The 20,157-nt window shown below is 56.7% G+C and overlaps 1 protein-coding gene across 28 annotated transcripts in view; it reads right to left on the bottom strand.

Moving 5' to 3' along the window:
• The window catches only part of NCOR2 (nuclear receptor corepressor 2), a 335,757-nt gene that overhangs the window by 70,581 nt on the left and 245,019 nt on the right, over positions 1-20,157 (bottom strand). For all 28 annotated transcript variants that reach the window (XM_090062093.1, XM_090062092.1, XM_090062105.1 and 25 more), the window contains 3 exons: positions 19,874-19,936; positions 7,973-8,115; positions 592-739 (listed from right to left, as the gene is read on the bottom strand). In XM_090062093.1, coding sequence (XP_089918219.1) covers positions 592-739; positions 7,973-8,115; positions 19,874-19,936 — 354 coding nt within the window. The remainder of the gene's footprint in view (positions 1-591; positions 740-7,972; positions 8,116-19,873; positions 19,937-20,157) is intronic.

Genomic DNA, 20,157 nt, shown 5'->3' with positions numbered 1-20,157 from the left:
AGCAGTAGTGATGGCACTGAGTGTGTCCCTGGGGGCACTGAGACGGCACTGTAAGTGGGCTCTGAAAACACACCTCCCCCTTGGCAAGACGTCTCCAGGACAAGGCCGCAGGGGGAAGCTTGCACTGCCTATGCTCTTCCCCTTCCAGAGACAGAGAAGTGCGGTTCCCACCATCGCCAGCCTGACCCCTATCAAAACAGTCCAGGCCACGACCCCTCTGGGGCCCAAGTGGTGCCCTGGATGCCAGCTGGCCCATACTGGATACCAGTATGGAGCTCTCACCTCCCTACTACCCTTAAATCAACACTGCACCAGACAAAATTCAGAGCCGGACTGTAACCCCCGAGATGGTGAAAGCCTGAGGAGCTCAGGTCAGCACACTTGGTGCTGCACAGAAGTGTTACCCTCTCATGGTGCCCGGGACCAGCACCACTTGGCCTGCCCAGCATGGTTGCCTGCCCACGAGGAGATGCTTGTCGGGGGGGGAGAAAAAAGGGCCAAATATAGCACTAAACAGCCAGGAGCCCAGGGGCACCCCAGGAATATCCGAGCCGATCCCTGCCACAGGAAGGGTGGCCCTCAATGCCTCACCTTCTGCCTCCTCAGCCATCTCCTCTTCATTGCCGCTTATCCCCGATACCTCCATCTCCTCATCCTCCGCTGCGGGAGCGAAGGCCGCCTCTTCATTTTGCACGGTGGGGGCTTTTTTCTTCTTCCTCTTGGCGTTCCGCTCTTTCTCCTGGTGGGAAGAAAGCACACAAGGGTCAAAGGCCAGAAGCGTCTGCTGGCACTGGGTTTGGCAGACAAAGCTGGTGGCAACCTCAGGGTTCAACGCAATGCAAGTTCTGACGACAGAGAGAGAAGATGGTCTAGGGAACCACCTTGTACTGCTGCGGAAGCAGACCTGGCCCCCTCAGACCTTTCCTGCCTCCTACTCCCCTCATTGCCTCTGGTTGCTCCTGTTAGGATTAAAAGCACGTCAGGGCAGGGAACGTGCCCTCACACCTGCCTGTGAGAAGCAGCAGCAGCAATGTCAGCTCTCCCCCTGGTCTTGACATCTAAGGAGCCTGGGAATCCCTGAAGCCTGCATTGGTAATGGGGGGACAACTCACACAATGGCACCAACCTTAGCCCCAACCTGACTGTCTCTACAACAAAACCTTGAGAGCAAGGCGACGTCTCACGTATACACGAGTTGGTCCTTATGGCGGGGATCAGCTCACTTCTCAAGGAGTCGCCGCCAACGGCAGGCGAACCCCATCCAAGTTTATTGCGTGCACACAGGACCGCTCCAAAGAGCTTCACCAGGGTGCACTAGGCAGCAGCACACCAGCCTGGAGCGACAGCACTGCCCAAGAGGCTCCCGGCAAACAGGCATTTTTCCATGGTGCCGCGCTCTAAGAATGGGAGAGCGCTGCCCGAAGTCGGGTGATAAGATACAACGCTTTCCTTTCAGGGCCTGATTCGGGGTCCCTGTTTTCAGGTGACAGAATTTTGATTCTGCTAATATTAGCATTTCAGGGCTGGAAACACGATGGGGTGCTGGACCTGAGTACTGCATGCTCAGGCAAGCCATCCTGACAAAGAAAATTAAGTTTGTGATGTACTGGATTGCATTAGAAGGGCTCACATAGTGACACAGCAAGTTACAGCTGGTATCCGGCCCCCGGGGTGTCCAAGACACCATCCAACAGCCTGATTTTTACAGCGGCTCAGCCCTCACCAACTCCCAGTGAAGCTTGCGGGGGCTGTGGGCGCTCAGGAAACATCACTGCTCGCTTAAGACCCCCAAGTCAGTGGATACCTCTCATAGACATTAGGGCTGGAAGGGACCTTGCAAGATCATTGGGTCCAACCCCTTGCCCCAGGGGCAGGAAGTCAGCTGGGGTCAAATGATCCCAGGAAGATTGGCATCCAAGTGATTCTTGAAAGTGTCCACAGTAGGTGCTTGCACCACTTAGGTGGCTATGTCACATAGTCAACAAGCAGCATGGGGTCAAACAAGATCCTGGGCTGCTCTGCCCATGCCCTTTCGCCTCTTTATTTCACCTTCTCACACAAACACGATGGTCACACTGACACATGCATGCTGCTCCTGGTCATGCTATTTGGCTCCAACTAAGACCCTCTGCTCCCGTTTCCCAGGATGGCTGTTAAAGAACGGCTGGTAGAAGCAGGCCCAGCATCTTCTGCAAACAGTCATCCAACCTGGCAATTTTCAAAAACTGTCTCGACGTCCACCTTGCTGGGGTCATCTGATCTCAGCAGCCTTTCCTGCCCAAAGTGCAGGGGGAGGGCTGGACCCGACGATCTGTAAGGTCCCTTCCGGCTCCTAACAACTATGAAGCCCCCGCACCTCGCACAGCGTGTTTGTCTCGGGGGATGAGCAGATAAAACTCCAGCGGAAGCGCCAGCGCTGCCTCGGGATCTCCATGTTGGGAAGTGTAATGCTCCTCTTCCTCCCTCCCCACCCCCATGCAAGCATCTCCAGATACAGGGAGAGACCCAAACCACCCAGCTGCTCTTGCTTGGGAACACCGCTGGCTTTCAACCTATTTTTATCCTACTAGCCCGGAGAGGGAAAAGGCACTGGGGACGCTGCTGTCGGAGCACGGAGGTGCTGCGGATGGTGCCCAAGGGCCCTCTGACCCCGGCTGCACTCCTCGGGCGATCTCTATTACAGCACACGCAGCCGTGTTTCATCAAGGCCACTATTCAACGGCTGCACAGTTTTTGTCTGGGGAAGCAGCTCACCGTTCGGGCTCCCGACAGCGCAACTGCAGTGACAGAGCTCCCTGGGTTACTATGGCAAAGCCTTCTCTGCCTCTTACTCATGCGTCTGTGACTCAGTCGAGCCGACAAACAGGCTCTGACACTGGGGAATTAGCTGGGAACCAGCCTCTGCCTCAACGCCTTACTTGGCTTTTATTACCGCTGAATAGCAAGCGGCAGCGCTCGGCACATACCGACATGGAGGTTGCTCGCAAAGTTGGGCAGCTGGTCAGGGCTCCGGGACTGTGTGGGAGAGGACAGCGCATAATGAGCGTGCGATATGTAATGGGAGCAACTGGAAATCCAGGAGGGCAGATCTAAGACACAGGGCCGCCGCGCAACAGCAGTAACACATGCTCTGATCCAGGGCTCCGGTGCCGGGCAAGTCCTACCAAGCCACGCAAGTCCCCGCTCTGACCCTGCCCTCCTGTCACTCCAGAAAACTCGGGCCACCTGTTGTCACCTTTGGCTTTGCTTGCAACCATTCTGGGACAGGGATTATGCTTTTGGCGCCTGCTCGTGCAGCGCCTAGCGCAGCGGTGCTCAGACCACAGCTCATAAGACACGAGCGGCCCTTTCAATCTATTATCTGCAGCTCTTTGCAGAAAAAAGTCCCCCGAGCCTTTTATTGTAAACAACATATAGACACCCAGCAAACACTGCACACCTTTCCACCAAGTTATTTCTCTTTACGATTGAGCAAATATTAGCTAACGTATCATAGTTTTTCCTTTTCAACCGGATCTTGTTTGCCACGATTCCTCTAGAATTGTATACATTATGATCTCTCTGTGAACAACGGGCGACTCTTAGGACAGTAAGGACCAGATGCCTCTGGCCTACAGCACAATACAGCCCTCACCCCGACAGAGAATCCTACCCGCTACTACGGCGCAAACACATGAAAACAGTAACCGCATGCTATCGGTTTGCCCGGCACAGCCAAGCGGGCAGGAGAGAAGCTTACACCAAGTTGCATTTTAAAAGGGAAAATCGAGTTCCCTGTGGAATACAAGTGGCGGTACGGCAGCGCAGCCTGGCCTGGTACTAGGAACTGAGGACACCCCAGGAAGGCAAAGGTGCCAGGAATATAAATGCCGATTACATGGTTTTCTAGCCCTCCTCTTGCTCGCTTAGTTTGGTACTTGCCAAAAACCGCGCACCTCAATGCTAACTGCACAGTGTGTCCTGTCATCCTGGCGGGTATTACTGCTCCTTGGGAATGCGCAGGCATAGCTTTGGCAGGATGTCGCTGCCTATGATGGGGCAGCCCCTTGCTGCAGGCTCGCACCTCCAGCTACATGGAAAAAGGGATATAAAAGCATAGGACTAAAAGCCGACTCTCCGCCCACTGCGCTCCGTAGCGCTGAGCGTGTCGTTCCACTGGTTAGAAAGGCCAGCCCAGACGTCTGGGGTTGCACGGGCAGGTTTCCAGCTAGCTCCATTAGGTTGTCTCCAAGTCTGGCAAGGCTTCGCAGTTCTCCTTCACCTCCTCTCCCCTACTTCCAAACCGCCCGGCACTACCAAAGCCTGCCCCCTTCTTCCCAGCTGAATAACCCTGGCCGCACAGTGTATTTTTGAGGAGGAAATATATCTCCCACTGGGTGACATCTTTCTGGCTACCTGCCCCAAAGGGAAAGCAGCAGTCCAGACAAATTTGGCCTCTTCATGGGATCACCACCTGATAGGGAAAGAACAGCCAAAACAGCTTTAAAAAAAGCCTGCTACTGATACAGAGCAGTCATTATATTTACCTACCCTCGGCAGCTGTCTCAGCCTTTCCTAACAGCGTGATGCAGGCGCTCCCGGTTTCATATGACGTGATGATATATATTCCAGGACTGGGGTCAGAACTGGGACTAACACCAACCCTAGCACAATGCAAAACCCCAGGACTCGTGCCAGGACCAGCACCGAGACCAACAGCCTGATCCTACTAAGCCCTATGGGAATCTCAGCAGTGACTTCAGTTGGCTTGGGAAGAAGTCCCACACATGAGCCAAGGGAAAGGTTTCCCAGAGGCCCTCGGCAGCAAGGCAGAACCACGACCCGTCTCCAGCATGGAGGTATACCAGGGAGCCGCAGCCCGGGGCCCGGACCATAGCAATCAACACCCCGAGACGACCGCGGCACCGGGAGCAGTCTCCTGCTGGGGCGGGAGTCTAATCGCAGATGGCTGAAGAGGACCACAGAGAACATGTGGTGACAAAACGCCCTGTTCCCCTCAAGTGCTGTGGTTAACAAAAGGAGAAGCTGGCTTGCAGGAGGTCCAGACTAACTAAAGATGAAGCCAGAAGGGTGCCAGGCAAATCGCACGAAAACTGACCCAAAAAACACAGAAGTGGTGGCAAGAGAGAGGCTTAACCCTGGCCAGAGAGCGCCAGCTCCTCCTGACTCCTCGTACCAGTAGGTCTGGCTCATGGAGGGATGAAGATGCAGCTCCACCCAGCAATGTCCAGGGACCGGGGATGAAAAGCGTGGGGCCTGCTTATCTGCTGCAGTATCAACCCACTCCTGAAATGAGGCAGCCCCTTCTGCCACAGGCCACCGCGAGCAAGACGACTGGGGCCCTGCGAAGTGCCATGCTGCCCCATCCTCTAAAAGGGCGAGATGGTCTACGCTCTGACAGAGGCTGTCAGCATGCCCTGAACACCCCCGCGTGACATCTCTCACTCTACAACTCTCCTTTCAGGGACACAGGGGCAAGCCCAAATGTCAGAGCACACGAGCCAGCTGCACTGCAGAGACGCAGGACAGTGTTGCAGTGGGGCAATGCCCTGGGGACAGCACCACCCAGCCCACTCTCTCTTCCTGAAGCTCCCTGTGCCTCCGCAAGTCAGGTGTGCGGCAGTAAACCGGGCACGTGTGCTTGCCCATCCAAGCGCCAGACCTGGAAATGACCCAAGGCACAGGCCAAAGCTCCCGGTGGCATGCACAGAGCAGCCTCTCACTGCAGAACCAGAACACAAAGCTCCATGCAAGACTTTGCTACAGTTTTGGTCTGTGGAAGTCCCTGGGGTTGACTTTTAAGCTCTCCACTTGAGCAGGTCCCTCTCACTCAAACTGAAGTGCACCTGAAGCCAGCGAATGAAACTGTGCATTTCATACAGCTGCAATTCAAAACCACGCCCGGCGCTGGCTGTGCCGAGCAATGAGCACAGGGGTCTATCAGCGCTGTGTGGCGGTTCAGCTGCAGGCTTAGCTGAGGCACCCTAGTGAGCCTAGGCGCAAAACCCAAGGCACATCAGTGACGCAACCTCGCCTAGGAAAAAGGGCTGGCAGACAGAGCGGGAGTTGCCTTTTAGAAATGACCAAGCCCGATTAATTGAGCTCAACCTCCTTAACCAACCTTCTAGCAAATCTGGGGACAAACAGAGTCGCTCTGTTTCCTTGCACATTATCTGCATGGGAATCAGTAGTCGGTGCAGACATTGAGGGCATGAAAGAAGTCAGGCGCTTCATAGTGAAATCACCTGATGATATCTCTGCCTGATCACCCACTGCTTATCCTTGAAGGAGGTCAAGGTTGCCTTTGACATGCACAGACTCTACATAGGAAACGATTAGGAGCTCTGGTCCATTTATGAATATATTTAGGAATCAGAAGGAAAAGTCTACGGCAATTTTGTCTCAGTTGTTCTGTTATTTTATTCAGCCTTCTGGCATCTGCTGTTGCTATAAAACAATAGAGCACAAAAAATAACAGCTGAGCAGTCATTGTTCTTACACAAAACCCAAATTCCACAACCGCGAATGCTCGAAAAAAATAGAATGATGCTGATGATATAAATTGTGAACAATTAGAACGGAGGAGTCTAGCTACTACCTCGGAGAAGCGGATGCAGGGAAAATTGGGCTCTGCAGAAAAGTGCTCTTGCAGTATAATTTCTGTAACGTTAGGAAGCAGAGTAAATACAAATACGCAACTCTGATTCCATTACCGACTGAGCTGCAGGATCTTATTTCAGATTCTCCCCAGTAACGAACACGATATCTTTGTCAAATAATGTTCTGCTATTTGGGGGGCGGAGAGGGGGAGTGTCACTCCATTCTCAGTAATTTTTTTTTGCTGTTGATCTTGGTATGGCTTTTCTGCCTTGTTTCTAAAACAATCAAGTGAGACGTGGAGAGCACGAGTGTCTCGGTCATTGGAGAATTAATAAGACGAATCACCAATGTCCTCTCTATTTCTCATTCCTATAGACAGACTAGGATATTAAATTCCTGGGTGAGTCATTCACGGTTTTCCTCTCTTTCTTTTTACTCGTGTTGCAATAGCTTGCTGGGGAGATTCCTGTGTTGAACACTGCCCCTTGCATTTTCAAAGCGCCCCTTGGGGCTTCAGCCATGTGAATTCTATTAGCTGGGAAGCTCGGTACCCAGGGTACTCTGCCAGTGAAGTAACACTGACAAGGCTTAGTAGTCCTGTCGCAGTGCACAGCATTGCTACAGCGCATTCCTAGTGCACCAGCTCATTCATTCCCTCGGCCTTTGGAGCGGGGGAAGCGTTAGTCTTCACATTCTACCAGCGGGGAGACAAAGGTTAAGTGATTTGCCCATGGTCACAGGTGGGATCAGGAGAGCAGTGTCAGGTCAGAGCCCCAGCTTGTTATCAGACTGTGCTGGCCTCTGGATATGCCAACCGTTTGTTCTCTCTTCCTTCCAATATCCTAAAAAGCTCATGATGAACCCCCACCTTTAATCTTTTCCTGGTCCGCTCACCATTCACCTGTTTATACTTGGCGCTATACCGTGGGGTATAGGCTAGGCAAAGGTTTCAACGGAAACGTGCCGAATTACGAGGCCCTGCTCTTGTCTCTGGTGCTGGGGTGATAAATCAGTACAAACCTTCTGGCTTCACAGGATTTTACACACCTGCAAACTGAGAGCACACTCTGGCCCAGTCCCTGGACACACTGCCACTGCATGCTTTGTCTTAGCAAGAATCTCACTCCTGTCTGAAATCACATTATTCTGCCCCACTCCCTGGTAAAATACCATGAGCCGAAGGACAAACGCTCTTGTTACTTGTTCTAAACTATCACATGAAGCCTGGGCTCCATGGTTTTAATCGAGGCACGTCCTACAAGGAGAGAAAAAGAAAAAAAGAAAACCTTCCCTCCCGAGTTGGGAACGCCAGGAGCTCTGTTTGCCGGGAAATATCTGTGGCACTCCGAGTGGGCTGAGGCGGGATGCTTACCATTTTTAGTTTGTGCTGCTGTAGGATCTCGTCCAGGTTCTGTCTTTTCTTGTAGTTGAAGTAGAAGTTTTTGCACTGCGACACGGTCTTGGAGCCCACCATCCTGGCAATGGCAGACCAATTCCGCCCATGTTCAAGGAGACCTTCAGCCAGGAAGAAAAGAAAAACAAGAAAAGAAGGGGGGAAATTAGGAGGTTTGAAACCAGATAAACTTGCACAAGGGCAGCATTGTTCATTCACCCAGGCCGGGCAACACCCCATGTGCAAACCCAATGCCGCAGAAACAATATGGCCACCAGCATCTGTCTGGAAGGCTTCTGTGGCCAAGGGGATGGTGGAGAGCAGCCCGTTTTTCTCTCCAGGGGAAAGGCATCAGGCCTACAGCCTTGGGGAACGAAGCCTCCTGCAGCAGGGCTGCCCAACAACAGCCAGCTCTCCACCCCGCTGGGAGAGGGAGAGCAGGCCTTCATGGGGCACTGACACCAGAGACATAAAGCTCAAGAGAGCTGGAGCCCGCAGCTCTCAGTTGGGCTGGGGGGCAAGCTGGAAGCACGTGCAGAGACGGACCCGAGATGCGAGTGCAATGTGGAGGTGGCCGAGCGTTGGCCCAGGTGACTCGCATCACTTTGGGGAGGGCACCAGCGCCGACAGCGGGCTCGTGAGCAAGAGGAAATGTTCAGGGGCACTATGCCAGGGGCTGACGACTCCAGACAGGCGGAGCAGCCGGGAAAGCCTGGAGGGGTGGCGCACAGCCAGAGTGGGCAAGTGGGTGCAGAGGATGGCAGTGGCTCATCCTCAGACTACTAGGCCTCCCACCTTGCACGTGCTTTCCCTTGAGGCTGGGGGTGCTCCTTCCTCATGACGTGGAAGGAGAACCCAAGACGCAGAGCAAGGACCAAGTGGCTTCCCAAAGACCGATTCGATGGTGGAGTCACCCCGAATCCCGCGTCCTTGCCTCACCCATGGCTCTGTCACTCCTCGGAGCAAGGCTCGTCAGGGTCCCTAGTCCACCCAAGTGGGGCACGGGACAGAGACGGGCACAGCCCCTCCAGCGCAGAGGGACGTTCAGGCACAGAAGTGCGGGATGGAGACAGACGCTCACGTTGTGAGCACGTGGCTGATGACACCATGGAGGGACGAGAGGGCGGCAAGGCGATGGATTCCCAAGGCGAGGGTGCAGGTTGGGTATAGGGTGGGGAGAGGGGACTGCAGGCCAAATGCAGCAAGGGCAGAAGAAATGCCACCTCCTCCATGAACCCAGAGAGTGGCTGAGCTCACCCTGGGAGCAGGAGCTTGGAGGAGAGGTGCCACGGGGCAGTCATCTCTCCAGTGACCTGTGGCCTTTACGCTCCTGAGCAGGGCAGCAAGGACCCGAGTCCCTGCTCTATCCCCCCCGGGGCTCTGATACAGCCGAACAAAGCAAGGCTGATACAGCTGAACAAATCAACACCTCCACACACAAACGCCCGTGTCCTTTCCATGTGCCAGACTGCCCTGCCTGGAGACATCCTTTGCCCCGTGCAGCAGCCTCGGTATCTACCCCTTTAAGGCATGCTCCTGCGCCACGCATGCCTGGTGCCTCGGCTCCATTGCCAGGCGGGGCTGGGGTTGCTACGCAGCTGCCATCAGGTTGCACATCGAGCCAGGTAACTCCGCTCCAGCTGGCTCCGTGCTGTGCAGTCAGGTTGGGCCGGGATCAGCCCTCGCAGCGTTGACTCTGCTCCAACTTTCCCTTACTCCTTGCCTGCCATTGTCTGTGTTCTTCCGAACACGCCTGGCGTACGTGGCAGGCGGGCCCGCCGCCTCCAAAGCCCCACGGGGGAAAGAGGCATCGTCAGCACCAGCAGGCCACGGCCCGATCATCGGACAGAGCATCTGGCCTGGCTTGCCTGGTCCAGCGCCCCTCACAGGCCCCTGCACCCTGGGGGCGAAGAGCATCCCCGCTGCCACCTCCCTTGCCCCCCTGCAAGCATGGCGCTACTTGTGGGTAGGGCCTGCCCGCTGGATTGTGAAGCCAAATGTCACCATTTAAGGCAAAAAGATCCCCGACGAGGTAATACCTGGCCTCCGGGCAAACGCACTGGAGCAACTACACTCCCAGGCCCGGAGCCGGGGCCGGGGGAGCAGGAACCCGTGCCCCGGGTCGGGGTGGGGGATCTGCGTAGCTGAAGGACCGCTGGCGCCAGCCTTCCGGCCCCCGAGACGGCTGGGGTGCAGGGAGCCCAGCTTGCTGCCCCCAGCCCCGTGGCAGATTGCAGCTCCTCATGTCCGAGACGCCCCTTGGCCGAAGGCCCAGGAATAAAACAAACTCGGGGCGGAGCCCGACGCAGGCAGGAAACGAAAGAGGTAAAGTTCGCACCGTCGCAGGAGCGAAGAAGTGGGCTGCCGTCGAGCGCCCTGTTCCATTCAAACACAGGATCTCAGCGGTTGCCGTCTTACAAGCCTCTCGCTGCCCGCCCCGGGGAGAGCAAAGCCGGAGATCCCTCCCCTCCCCTCCCCGATGCCTCGTGACCCACCGAGCGCCTCCGACACAAACGAATCAATCAACCTGCTCCTTCGCTGCTCTGCCGGTGACCGGATCCCACGTGTGCCAGATGGGGCTGTAATTACCCATCGCTCGGGCAAGGGCCTCTCATATGCCTAATAAGTCCTGCAGCCGCTGCAGTCGGGGCTCCCTGGACGGCAGGCGTTTCGCTGGAGCTGCGCGGGGCAGGGGAGGGGGGACGACAGGCTGGCATTTGCGACAGCCACAGCTGAGCGGGGGGCAGGAGGACGGGGTCTTCCACCGAGACCTTTTTCTGCTTGCTCCAACGTTTCCAAGTGCAGCGTGACCTTTCCCGTCTGTGTGTAACCGGTCAGGCCAGCTCCCTGCTGCCCTTTCTCCTGCTGGGTCGACCGTGCACCAGCTCTTTTATGCGTCTTCCCCGATCATGGGGCTGGGCTGAAGCCCACTCGGGCTCGGCTCCTCGGGAGCCTTCGCCTCGAGGCCTACGGGGAAAAGCGTGCCGAGCCCCCGGCCCTCCCACCGTCACAGCCTGGACGCTGCCTGCGCATGGGGCTGATGCCTGGTCCTGCGTTAGGAGGCGAGGCCGTGTGTTTCCAAAGCACGGACTGACCGTCCCCTGCAGGACCGAACCAGCGAGCGCAGACGCCCTTATCTTCACGGGAGAGAAAGCAAAACAGCAACACCTGCTTCCCAAAACTGTAATTATCTGCCAGAGGCTGGGAGGAGACGCCCTGGCTCTTGCCGATACAAAAAACTCCCTTTACCAGGTCCTGGCAAGGCTCTGCTTCGCGCCGGCGTAGCCTCTGATCTCCCCCCTTTTGCTCCGCGCGCATGCATTTCAGCGTGACCCCCCGGCAGCCCGTGACCCGTCGCAGCGAACGGACGGGCTCGGGTCTGCCCCTGGCAGAACACACGCATCCATTTAATATCACAAGTGAAACTACGACTGAGTCAACAACCAGATCTGCCGCGTTCCCTAGCTTCGGGGAAACGGCTCGCAGATGTGCGCACTTCAGCGGGCGGGCGCGTGTGCGCGCGCACACACACACACACACACACACACACACACACACAAGCGTGCACGCGCTCCCCCCCCAACCCTAGCCCCAGAAGCTGGCTATTTCCTCTCTGCCCTCGGGCTGTACTTACATTCTCCGGGTCTAGCTTCACCTGTCAGCAAGTCGGCTCGAAGCATACGGCAGGCAGGTCGGACTGGAGCGGGGAGAGCCCTCCTTCAATAAGCCACGCGAGGCAGATCAATCGCTTACGAAGCGCCGGGAGTTCTCCGCGCGCGCCTTCTCCCGTGCATTTTGCTTTCGCTCTCTCGCGGCAGGCAAAGAAAGAGAGCGAGCGAGAGGAAAAAAACCCAGCCCACGAAAACCCCCGAACGGGAGAGCCGGTCCTTTAAAAGCCTTGCAGCCCTGGCTGCTCGGAGCCCCCGGCAGCCGGGGCAGCCCCCGCCGTGGGGCGCGGAGCGGGGTCGCACACGCGGGAGCCTCCTGACCCCGATGCGAGAAGTTGGTGGGAAGGCATGCTCCGGGCTCGGCGCTCTTCCTCCAGTCGAGCTGGCGAGCCAGCCGCGCGTCCCCTCCTCGGAGGTTTCCAGCTGTCTGGAGCGGGGTTTGTTAAGGTGGATCGAAGTCTCCCTCGCCGCCCTCCCTGCTCGGCGGCGCGGGGCGCGGCGGGAGGCGAGGCCGGGCCGTTTCAGGAGGCGCTCCCCCCCAAAACCAGGATCACCCACGGCGGGCGCAGAGCCCCGCAGCCCCGCTTCTGCCCGCGCAGGGCTGGTGCCGTCGCGCTGTGGCGGAGCAGCGAGCGAGCGCTAATCTTTTCCTCTGGCTGACCCAGAGGCTCATTTCGTCTGAATGTGACCTCTAGACAGAGCATTAATAACGAGCATGGCACTGACCCAAGCTGACAAGGGGTGCGGCCAACTTGGCACTCACTTCCTTTCTCTCTCTCACTTTCTGTCTCCCTCGCTCTCGTCTGAACGCCAACAGCAGGGGGAGCGATCCAGGCACACAAAGCTCGGCGTAGCAGTTTCCTCCGCTCTGAGCCGACTCAAAGGAGCTTTTCTTTCCGGAGGCGCGCGCCGGCGGTCGCCAGACGCCGCGAGCCGGCCCGCTTGGCGAGGGCCGCGACCCGAAGGGCGCTCGCGCCTCGGCCGGGCGAGGGTCTCGGGGAGAGCCGGCGGAGGACAGCGCCGGAGCAGCACGTGGCGGGCCGGCACTGGGCGGGCGCGGGACGGGAGCCCGCGGGAGCGCTTGGCACGTGCGGCGAGCTCCCGCAGCGGGGAGCGGTCGCGGGCCGGGGGCCTGGAGGTGGGGGCGCGTGGGAGCCGCCTCCTGGTAGGTGTGAAACGAGGCCGGCGCGGCGCGGCGCGGCGCGGCAGGAAGGAAGCGGAGCGCGGCGCCCAGAGGCGCTGTCGAGTGCAGCCGGCCCGCGCGAGAGCCAAGGGGCAGCGCGGTGAGGAGGGGAGGCTTTAATCCCCACTCCCTCGGCTCGCAGGCTTTTCAGGGGGTTTCTCCTTCGGCTCCCGGAGCGGCTGCCCCCGCTCCACCCAGCTCTCGCCTCTTGGAAAGCGTGCGAGCGAGCCCGTAAAAGGGGTCCCTTAACAGGAGCTCAGATGGACTGAGAGGCAGAGGTTGCAATGCAAAGTGATCTCATCCCCAGAGCTGTACAGGAGCCCGCGGCAGGCCCCGCTTCCCGGCGCGGATGGCCACCGTCCCGACCCTGGCCCGACCGGTAGCACGCCCAGCCACGTGGTGTCCGAGGGGACGGGGCGTTACTGGAAAAGCCTGGGCCTATGGCCGCGAGTATGGCCCGTCCGGCCTTGCACGATGCAAGCTGAAGTGCCTTGCGCTGATGGGCGGCGGTGCTCCCCGAGGCACGCGGCTGCGCTTCAGGACAGCTTCGGTCCGCGCGGTGCTCGATGTGGCGTGTGGGAATCTGCTTCAGGAGCGGACGGGGGAGCCCGGAGGCACGCAGGACGTTAGGGACTTATCCAAGGTCGCGGAGCGAGTGGGTGGCGAAGCCTGGAATAGCTCACACGTCTGGACCCCGCGGCCACCTCGCGCCACGGCTGGTCCACAGCGGTCCCACGGGCAGGCAGGACGGCTCGCTCTGCCTGTGACCTGTGCTGTCTGGTAACGCTCGCTCTTCTTGGAAGAAACAGCTTGGGGAACCAGCCGGTTCCTGCAAGCTTTCTGCTCCAGCTAGAGCTCTCGCTTCCACGATGAGCATGCCTGGAAGGCGACCTACTGCTGCCAAGGAGACTTGCAACCAAGCTCCTTCCACAAGCACAAAGAGAAATCTCTTCGAGCTGCCTGGCACTTGCTGGGAGAAGGATTGTTGTGCCAGGGGACCGGGCCAGCGTTCACATCCCGACACGATCTCCCCAACTGGCGCGGGGAGGCAAGCCGCTCTGCCTTGGCGAGGTTCGACGCAAATTCCCCCCTGGGACGATGAGGTTCACTTGGACGACCGAGGAACTCGCCTTTCCGTTTGCTTGGCTGTTTTTCTCCTGACGATGATGCGCAGTAAACCGGACCGCGTGGGTCTCTCCGGACAGAAGGCACCTTTGGGGACCTGGGCGTGCTAACACTTTCTCATGGCTGACAGTCACCTTGCGAGCCTTTCCCCGACCCAAACGGGCTGCTCCGTTACACAGCCGTGTCGAGCAGAGCGCAAGGAGCCCCGTGACAGCCGTTTTCCATGCACGACACCCTCCGTCAAGAAAACACAGACCTTTGTGCCCCTAACTTTTGAGACTTTGCCTCCCCCCCACCCTTGGCGCACTTCAGCCTCTGAACCCACCGGTTGTCCCTTGCTGCCTGCCGCGGGAAAGGTCCTCTCGGCCTCTGACCTTTCGGAGAAGACACGAATTCTGCCTCTTGTGTCCCTGCTCTGACAAAAAGTCCTTTCCCTCCACCCCCGCCCTCCACTTTGGGGAAACGCGCATTCTCATTTCAGGGATTACCACGGAGGAAAGACGAAGCGGCTGCGGCAGTGTAACCCGGCTCGGTTTCTTCACCTGGTTGAGATACTATTCCTGCTACCTTATTGCTGGAGGTGGGGGAATAGTGTTGGAAATTAAAACGTAGGCTGGAAATTACAGCAATTACCAGCCCGCTCCCTGTGACAGGCCTTTTGTGTTTCACGTTCTGACACTCGCTAAACAAATCCCAGGGTTTCTGTGCCGCCTCGCCAAGAGGCGTGCCATGACAACCAGCCAACTGTGATACGGAGAGAGCGGCTCTGCGGGACAGGGGAAGCCAGCGGCCCTGGTCGAGTGGCACGACCCCGCGCAGGGCGCTGCACAAATGCTGCGTGCAGGGGAAAGCCTCGGCCAGCAGGAGACGAGGGGTTGGAGGCACAGGGCGCTGGGTCAACCCCTGCATGGAAGCGGACCCAAATTTTGGGATGCTCTGTTCTGGGGAGGAACATTGTGGCCTGGCTGGTAGTAAAACAGGCCAAGTGCTTAGCCCTGGACCTGCCTCTGGATTGCAGGACTTGAGCTCAGACCTTTAGCCAGCGGCAAAAGGCTGGGCATTGAGGGGTCTCTCCGGACCACATCGGGATGGGAGCTCATGCAGAGAGGAGGCAGCTTCTGCAGGGTCCTGGGGTGAATGCGGCACGCTAGCAAGCTCCCAGTCCTCCGGCTGATGAATTTGGCCACAGCAGCACCACGAACAAGCCAGCGTCGCTCCCGAAATGTGGAGCTCCCCCTGCTCCAGGAGGAGCCAGGACCAGGCTGTCTGGGAAACATGCCCTACGTGATGCTTCCCAGAGACACGGTGTCCGAGGGATGGGTACTCCATGGCAGTTAGCCCAAATGCCCCCCCCAGGGGGAATGAATAGGCTTTAGCACCCGATTGCTGCCCCAGGTACCTGGTGACGCAGGCTGTCTGTGCAGGGGGCAGAGCTGCCTCATTCAGTTCACCTCCTGCTCTTTGTTCTGCTTTCTATGCGAGGTGCTTCACACGAGCTGTGGGGCAAAGGCGCCACTGCCCGTTCGCGGGAGGGTAAGCGCGCCGGCTATACAGCAGATCCCAGCAGCTCTGCGGATGAGAGGGCGGCTGGCTGGACGGCGCTTGGTGTGGACACCCGCTCCTAGGGCCTGAGTGCGAGGTGCCCCCAAGGAGCTTTGCACACAGGTCCTGCTCCAATACCCCACCCCCTCCTGCCGGCTTCCTGGCCAACACGGCTGCGGTGCTGGGCTGACAGAGGAGGAGTGCGCTGGTTCCTTTTCCTAGTTTCCTTTCAAATCAGCCTGGAAAAAAGCAAGCTCAAACCTGGGGTGGGGGAGGAGTCCTCTCTGCAGCGGGGGCAATGGCCAAGTTGCCTGGCCGTGGCAACAGGCAGGTCTACGCAACCTGGCCTCGAGCACGCCGCGCTGCTCCCTCACAGGCTAACTCCGGTATAACCGGGTCCGGCAGGCGCTGCCGCGCGTCTGTGCTAACGCGCTTGTCTGCTGTGCTGTGTGATGGTGGCTACAAACGCTTCTGGTTCGGGAGGCAGCTGGCACCCAGCAGCGCGGTGTCCAAGGATGCTGCCGCCTGGCCCCGCGGGGCTTGCAGGCTTACTCCGCACCCAACCCGACAGGGCTTTACGGTTCTACTAGCTGTTGATGTGTCAGTTCAAAAGCATGCTGCAAAGCAGAGAGGAGGGAAGGCAAGGTGACTGCATAAAGAGGACATCCTGGGGCCTTTATCATCTCCCTGATTTTCCCTGTGACAGGTGCGCTGGGTAACCGGTGCAGAGCGTGGCTCTGAGAGCCATGGATACAGCCAATAAGAAAAGAACAATTAGCCCCAAATGAATCTATTTTGACAAAACAACAGACCACTTTCACTTGACGGCAAATAAAATGTTTCCTGGCAACCCAAAAGGATTCCTCCTCCCCCAGCTACTTTAATCCTCCGAACACTTTACAAAAAAAAGAACCCCCCCAAAAACAGTCCATTTGGAAATGGAGGGCTGAAAGGTTTCATTTAACAATACATGTCAAACCAAAAGGTTTCTGTTTTTCTGAAAATTCCCCTTCCCTCCCTGCCCCCAGCCATGGCTTAGCTGAAACTCTTTGCTGAATTGGGCACCGGCTCGTGGATGGTTTCGAATCCCCCTTTAACAGCATGTTTTAGGGGATTTACTATTTGATGAACTTGACCCTGTTCTGGCTTCTCAGCCCTGGTAACCAAAGAACCATGTGGGGTTTTTCCTGCCTGTGCATAATCCCCTGGGTGAAGGTCTCTGCAGCCCACACAATGCCGTCGGGGACACCTGCACAGCCTCTGCACACCTGTGCCAATCCATTACTGTCCCTGCATTTGCATAGGCCAGATCCAAGCCCCCTCACTCCCAGCCTGGCTGAGCACATGGACAGAGAAGCAGGCAAAGCACGTTTTAGTCACTCGAGTCAGCAGAGCTGAGTCTCAAGAAAGCGCGCTGAAGGACAGGGTTGAGTAAGAAGATCCTGTTTTTTATGCAGGTCCTTGTCAAAGCAAAACCACTTGCAAAAGCTGCAGGGGAAACCCAGATCTGCATCTTGCGCAGCGATGAGTCCCTGCTGAGGGACAAAGGGCTGGAAGGGATTCTCTTGAGTTCAATTCCTTGCCATCAAAGGCAACAAATGTGTTCAATCCCTTGCTATCACAGGCTCCATCTAGCCCCCGCTGCTCCTACCGGCAGGCAGTGCCAGGACCTCCCGTCCCCTGAAGGTGAGAAACCACCTTCCTCAAATTCCAACCAAAATTCATTCCTGGGCAGGTGATGCCTACTGGCTCTTGTGCCCACACTGCTGTCTGCAGCTGCACCCTTCGCCAAGCAGTGCCCTTCCCAGAACGGGTACGCAGGACTTGGGCGGGATAACGCATCTGCCATGACAACCCGGCTGGGGTCGGAGCCAGTCTGGGCATCGTCAAGTGGAAAAGGAAATCAGGTACATCCCGGAGCAACCACAGAAAGCAAACCTTTCTGCTTTCTATCTTTAAACCCAGTCAGAACGAAAGCAGACTATATCAAAAAACACAGTATCCCGTAATCGTGCCAATCTCAGCATGTTTTCACAGACACTTGAACCAAAGTTTATTGCATGATAGAAGTCACGAAGTCAAACTTTTCCTCTTGCTGGGTTGGTGCACCCCTAGTTAAGTTTAATAGTGCCATACGCCCCTGTATTCTCTCTTTCCATGCACAGCATCCTCCTTGGAGCATCCCTGGGCAGCCTCAGGATCAAGTCCTGATCAGTGTGGCTGCATGGATGGCAGCCGGAAGAGACTTACAGCGTAAGTCCATATCTGACCTATATACCCAGCACTTGCAAGCGGCATTTGCTGAGTGCCAACCGGCTGCAGGCCGAAGACGAAAGCATCATGGACCAGCCGTTGGAAGCGCCAGTGGAAACCAGGCCAAACAGCCTCGTGGAACAGGCCAGGTCTTGGCAAAACAGGACTTTGCCGTCTCTGCATATACCTGGGGCGGGGACCTCGGACCTCACAAGTTAGCACCAAGGGGGGAAAAGGTCATCCCCAGGACCCTATGCAGGTGAAGGGGTGCGCGGCCCAGACAGGCTGCACTCCATGCTCCATCCTCACCCCCATAGGATGCTGAGCTATTTAATTCCCCCAATTCAACCTCCTCACTGGCTCACTGGGTGGTTCCAGGGCTTTTCCGTGCTAGTAGCTCCACCCTGAGGCACAAATGCCAAGGAAGCACTTTCTGTAGCCAGGTGGTGAATCAAAAGTGGCGGGTGGCTCCTAACAGCCCTTACAAAAGAATTGCACTGTTGAGCTCCAGCTAATCCCAGCCTCTGGCAGCAGGCCAGCTAGCTTGATTAAAGTCTATCTATTAAATCTTGTGTCTACAGGGAGTAACACTCAGCAGTACATGAGACTGGCACTGGGCTTGAAGAGGGGGTCAGAACAACTTCAGTGAGAACGAGACAAACCTTTGGGTGCAGTTGCATTAACAAGTAACCTGAGCCTGAGGCTGTGCCAGCACGTGGGAAACCAGATCTGCAGACCGTGTTGTCAGCAGCCCTCCTGCAGGTGCTTACCTCAAACAGATCAGAGACCTATCGACAGCCTTGCCTGCATCTCCCGGCCCCAGCCAAAACTTCATTTCCATTTTAATTTCACGTCTGCAATGCTCGCGAGGCCAGAGGTGCTGGAGCAATTGGAGCAGGATGCAGCGGTCTCTGGCTGCGGACTCCACAGCAGATCAACAGGACGTGACTTTGGAAAAAATTAAACAGCGAAAGAGCTGGCACTGGAGCCCAGCCAACGGAGGGGGAAGTGGCCAGGGAAACCTGCTACACTCAGCATTTTCAGAAAACAGTCTCCGTGTCGGACCCTGCCATAGCGACGGGATGTTGGAAAGATTTCCTCTGGCATCTTGAAACCAATAACCAGGGTGTATATTGAATAGAGCACAGATTACTCCAGAGATACCTGCTTTGATGCTCTCCCTACATAGCGTTCACTTGGGCCAGGGTCAGACACAGTATACCGGGCTAGGTGGACCATTGGTCCGATGCAGTATGGCCCTTCTTGTGTTCGTATGTGGAGCAAGCCCACTCCGGCCAGTGGCCTTCCAGGCTTTCAAGCTATGCCCTTTGCTTGAGGCTTCAAAGAAGAATCCCCGTACACCTCGTGGATTCCTTGCCCTGTGGCTTTTCTATGATTGACCAAGTGGATCTGGGCACCACAGCACCCGTTTTGGAAACCACAGGGTGCCGTGGTAAGGAGGCAACAAAGATGGCATGCAAATCCTTAATGCAATTGGTGGGTGCATGCCAAGGTGCATCTGGGGACTGTAGAGTTTACACGCTCATCTGGTCTTGTCTTAAGACACAGAGTTACTTTCTGCTTGTCAAACCACCAAGGTCTACATCCCACAAGCACAAAGAATGTGACAAGAGCTAACTCTAAAGCTACGTAGCCCAAGCCAGAGGAAGTCAAACCACTGTGTGCTCTTCCACCGACACCCGGGCCTGGGCAGACAGAGGACCATTTTCTGCTGTGCCCAACAGACAGAGCATGAACCAAAGCTTCCTCCATGGCATCAGTGGAGCAATCAAGCCAGGCTTTTGTGCAAGATCAAACGCCATCCCTGAAATTGCTGCCAACTCTGTATTTGTGGTAGTGGTCACTGTATTTTATGGGAGGGAAAAAAAAATACAATGACCACTGAAGAGCCTAGACAGCTTGTTTTCCCTTCCCCTTCTAAACCAGGAACGATTCCCAGAGCTGCACAGGTGTAAAAGCGATGCAAACGACAGCAGGTTTAGGATTCTCATGCACCAAAGCTGTGTGAACGCACCCCTCCTCAGACTGCACTGGCTGCCTTTCTAGACACAGCAGGACTAAGAAGAAGGGAAGAAAAGACGGTCCTACCTTTTTTAGCAGTTTCCATTTCTTCTTCCGTCCAGCGAGAGCTTTCATTCATCTCCAAAGAAGCTGAAAAATCAACAGAGAGAACCGAGAGGTCAAGGCGGGAGGGAGTTAAATGCTTGGAACGCAAGGACTGAGCCGTAAAACCCGAGGAGGCAGCGACAAGGCATAAACTCCAGGCAGCCCACCACGAATGCACCGCACCTCGGCAGCTCTGTCTGCTAGATGCCCTTCAGGCCAACAGGTACCTCTCTGAGTGCGCCTCTGTGCCTGTGCAAGGGGGCTGG

This window comes from Crocodylus siamensis, chromosome 9 (genome assembly GCF_052110815.1).
Source record: "Crocodylus siamensis isolate JL-2025a chromosome 9, ASM5211081v1, whole genome shotgun sequence".
Classification (NCBI taxonomy): domain Eukaryota; kingdom Metazoa; phylum Chordata; order Crocodylia; family Crocodylidae; genus Crocodylus; species Crocodylus siamensis.
The sequence above is the reverse complement of the archived record's forward strand: the minus strand, read 5'-3'. Positions and strand labels throughout refer to the sequence as shown.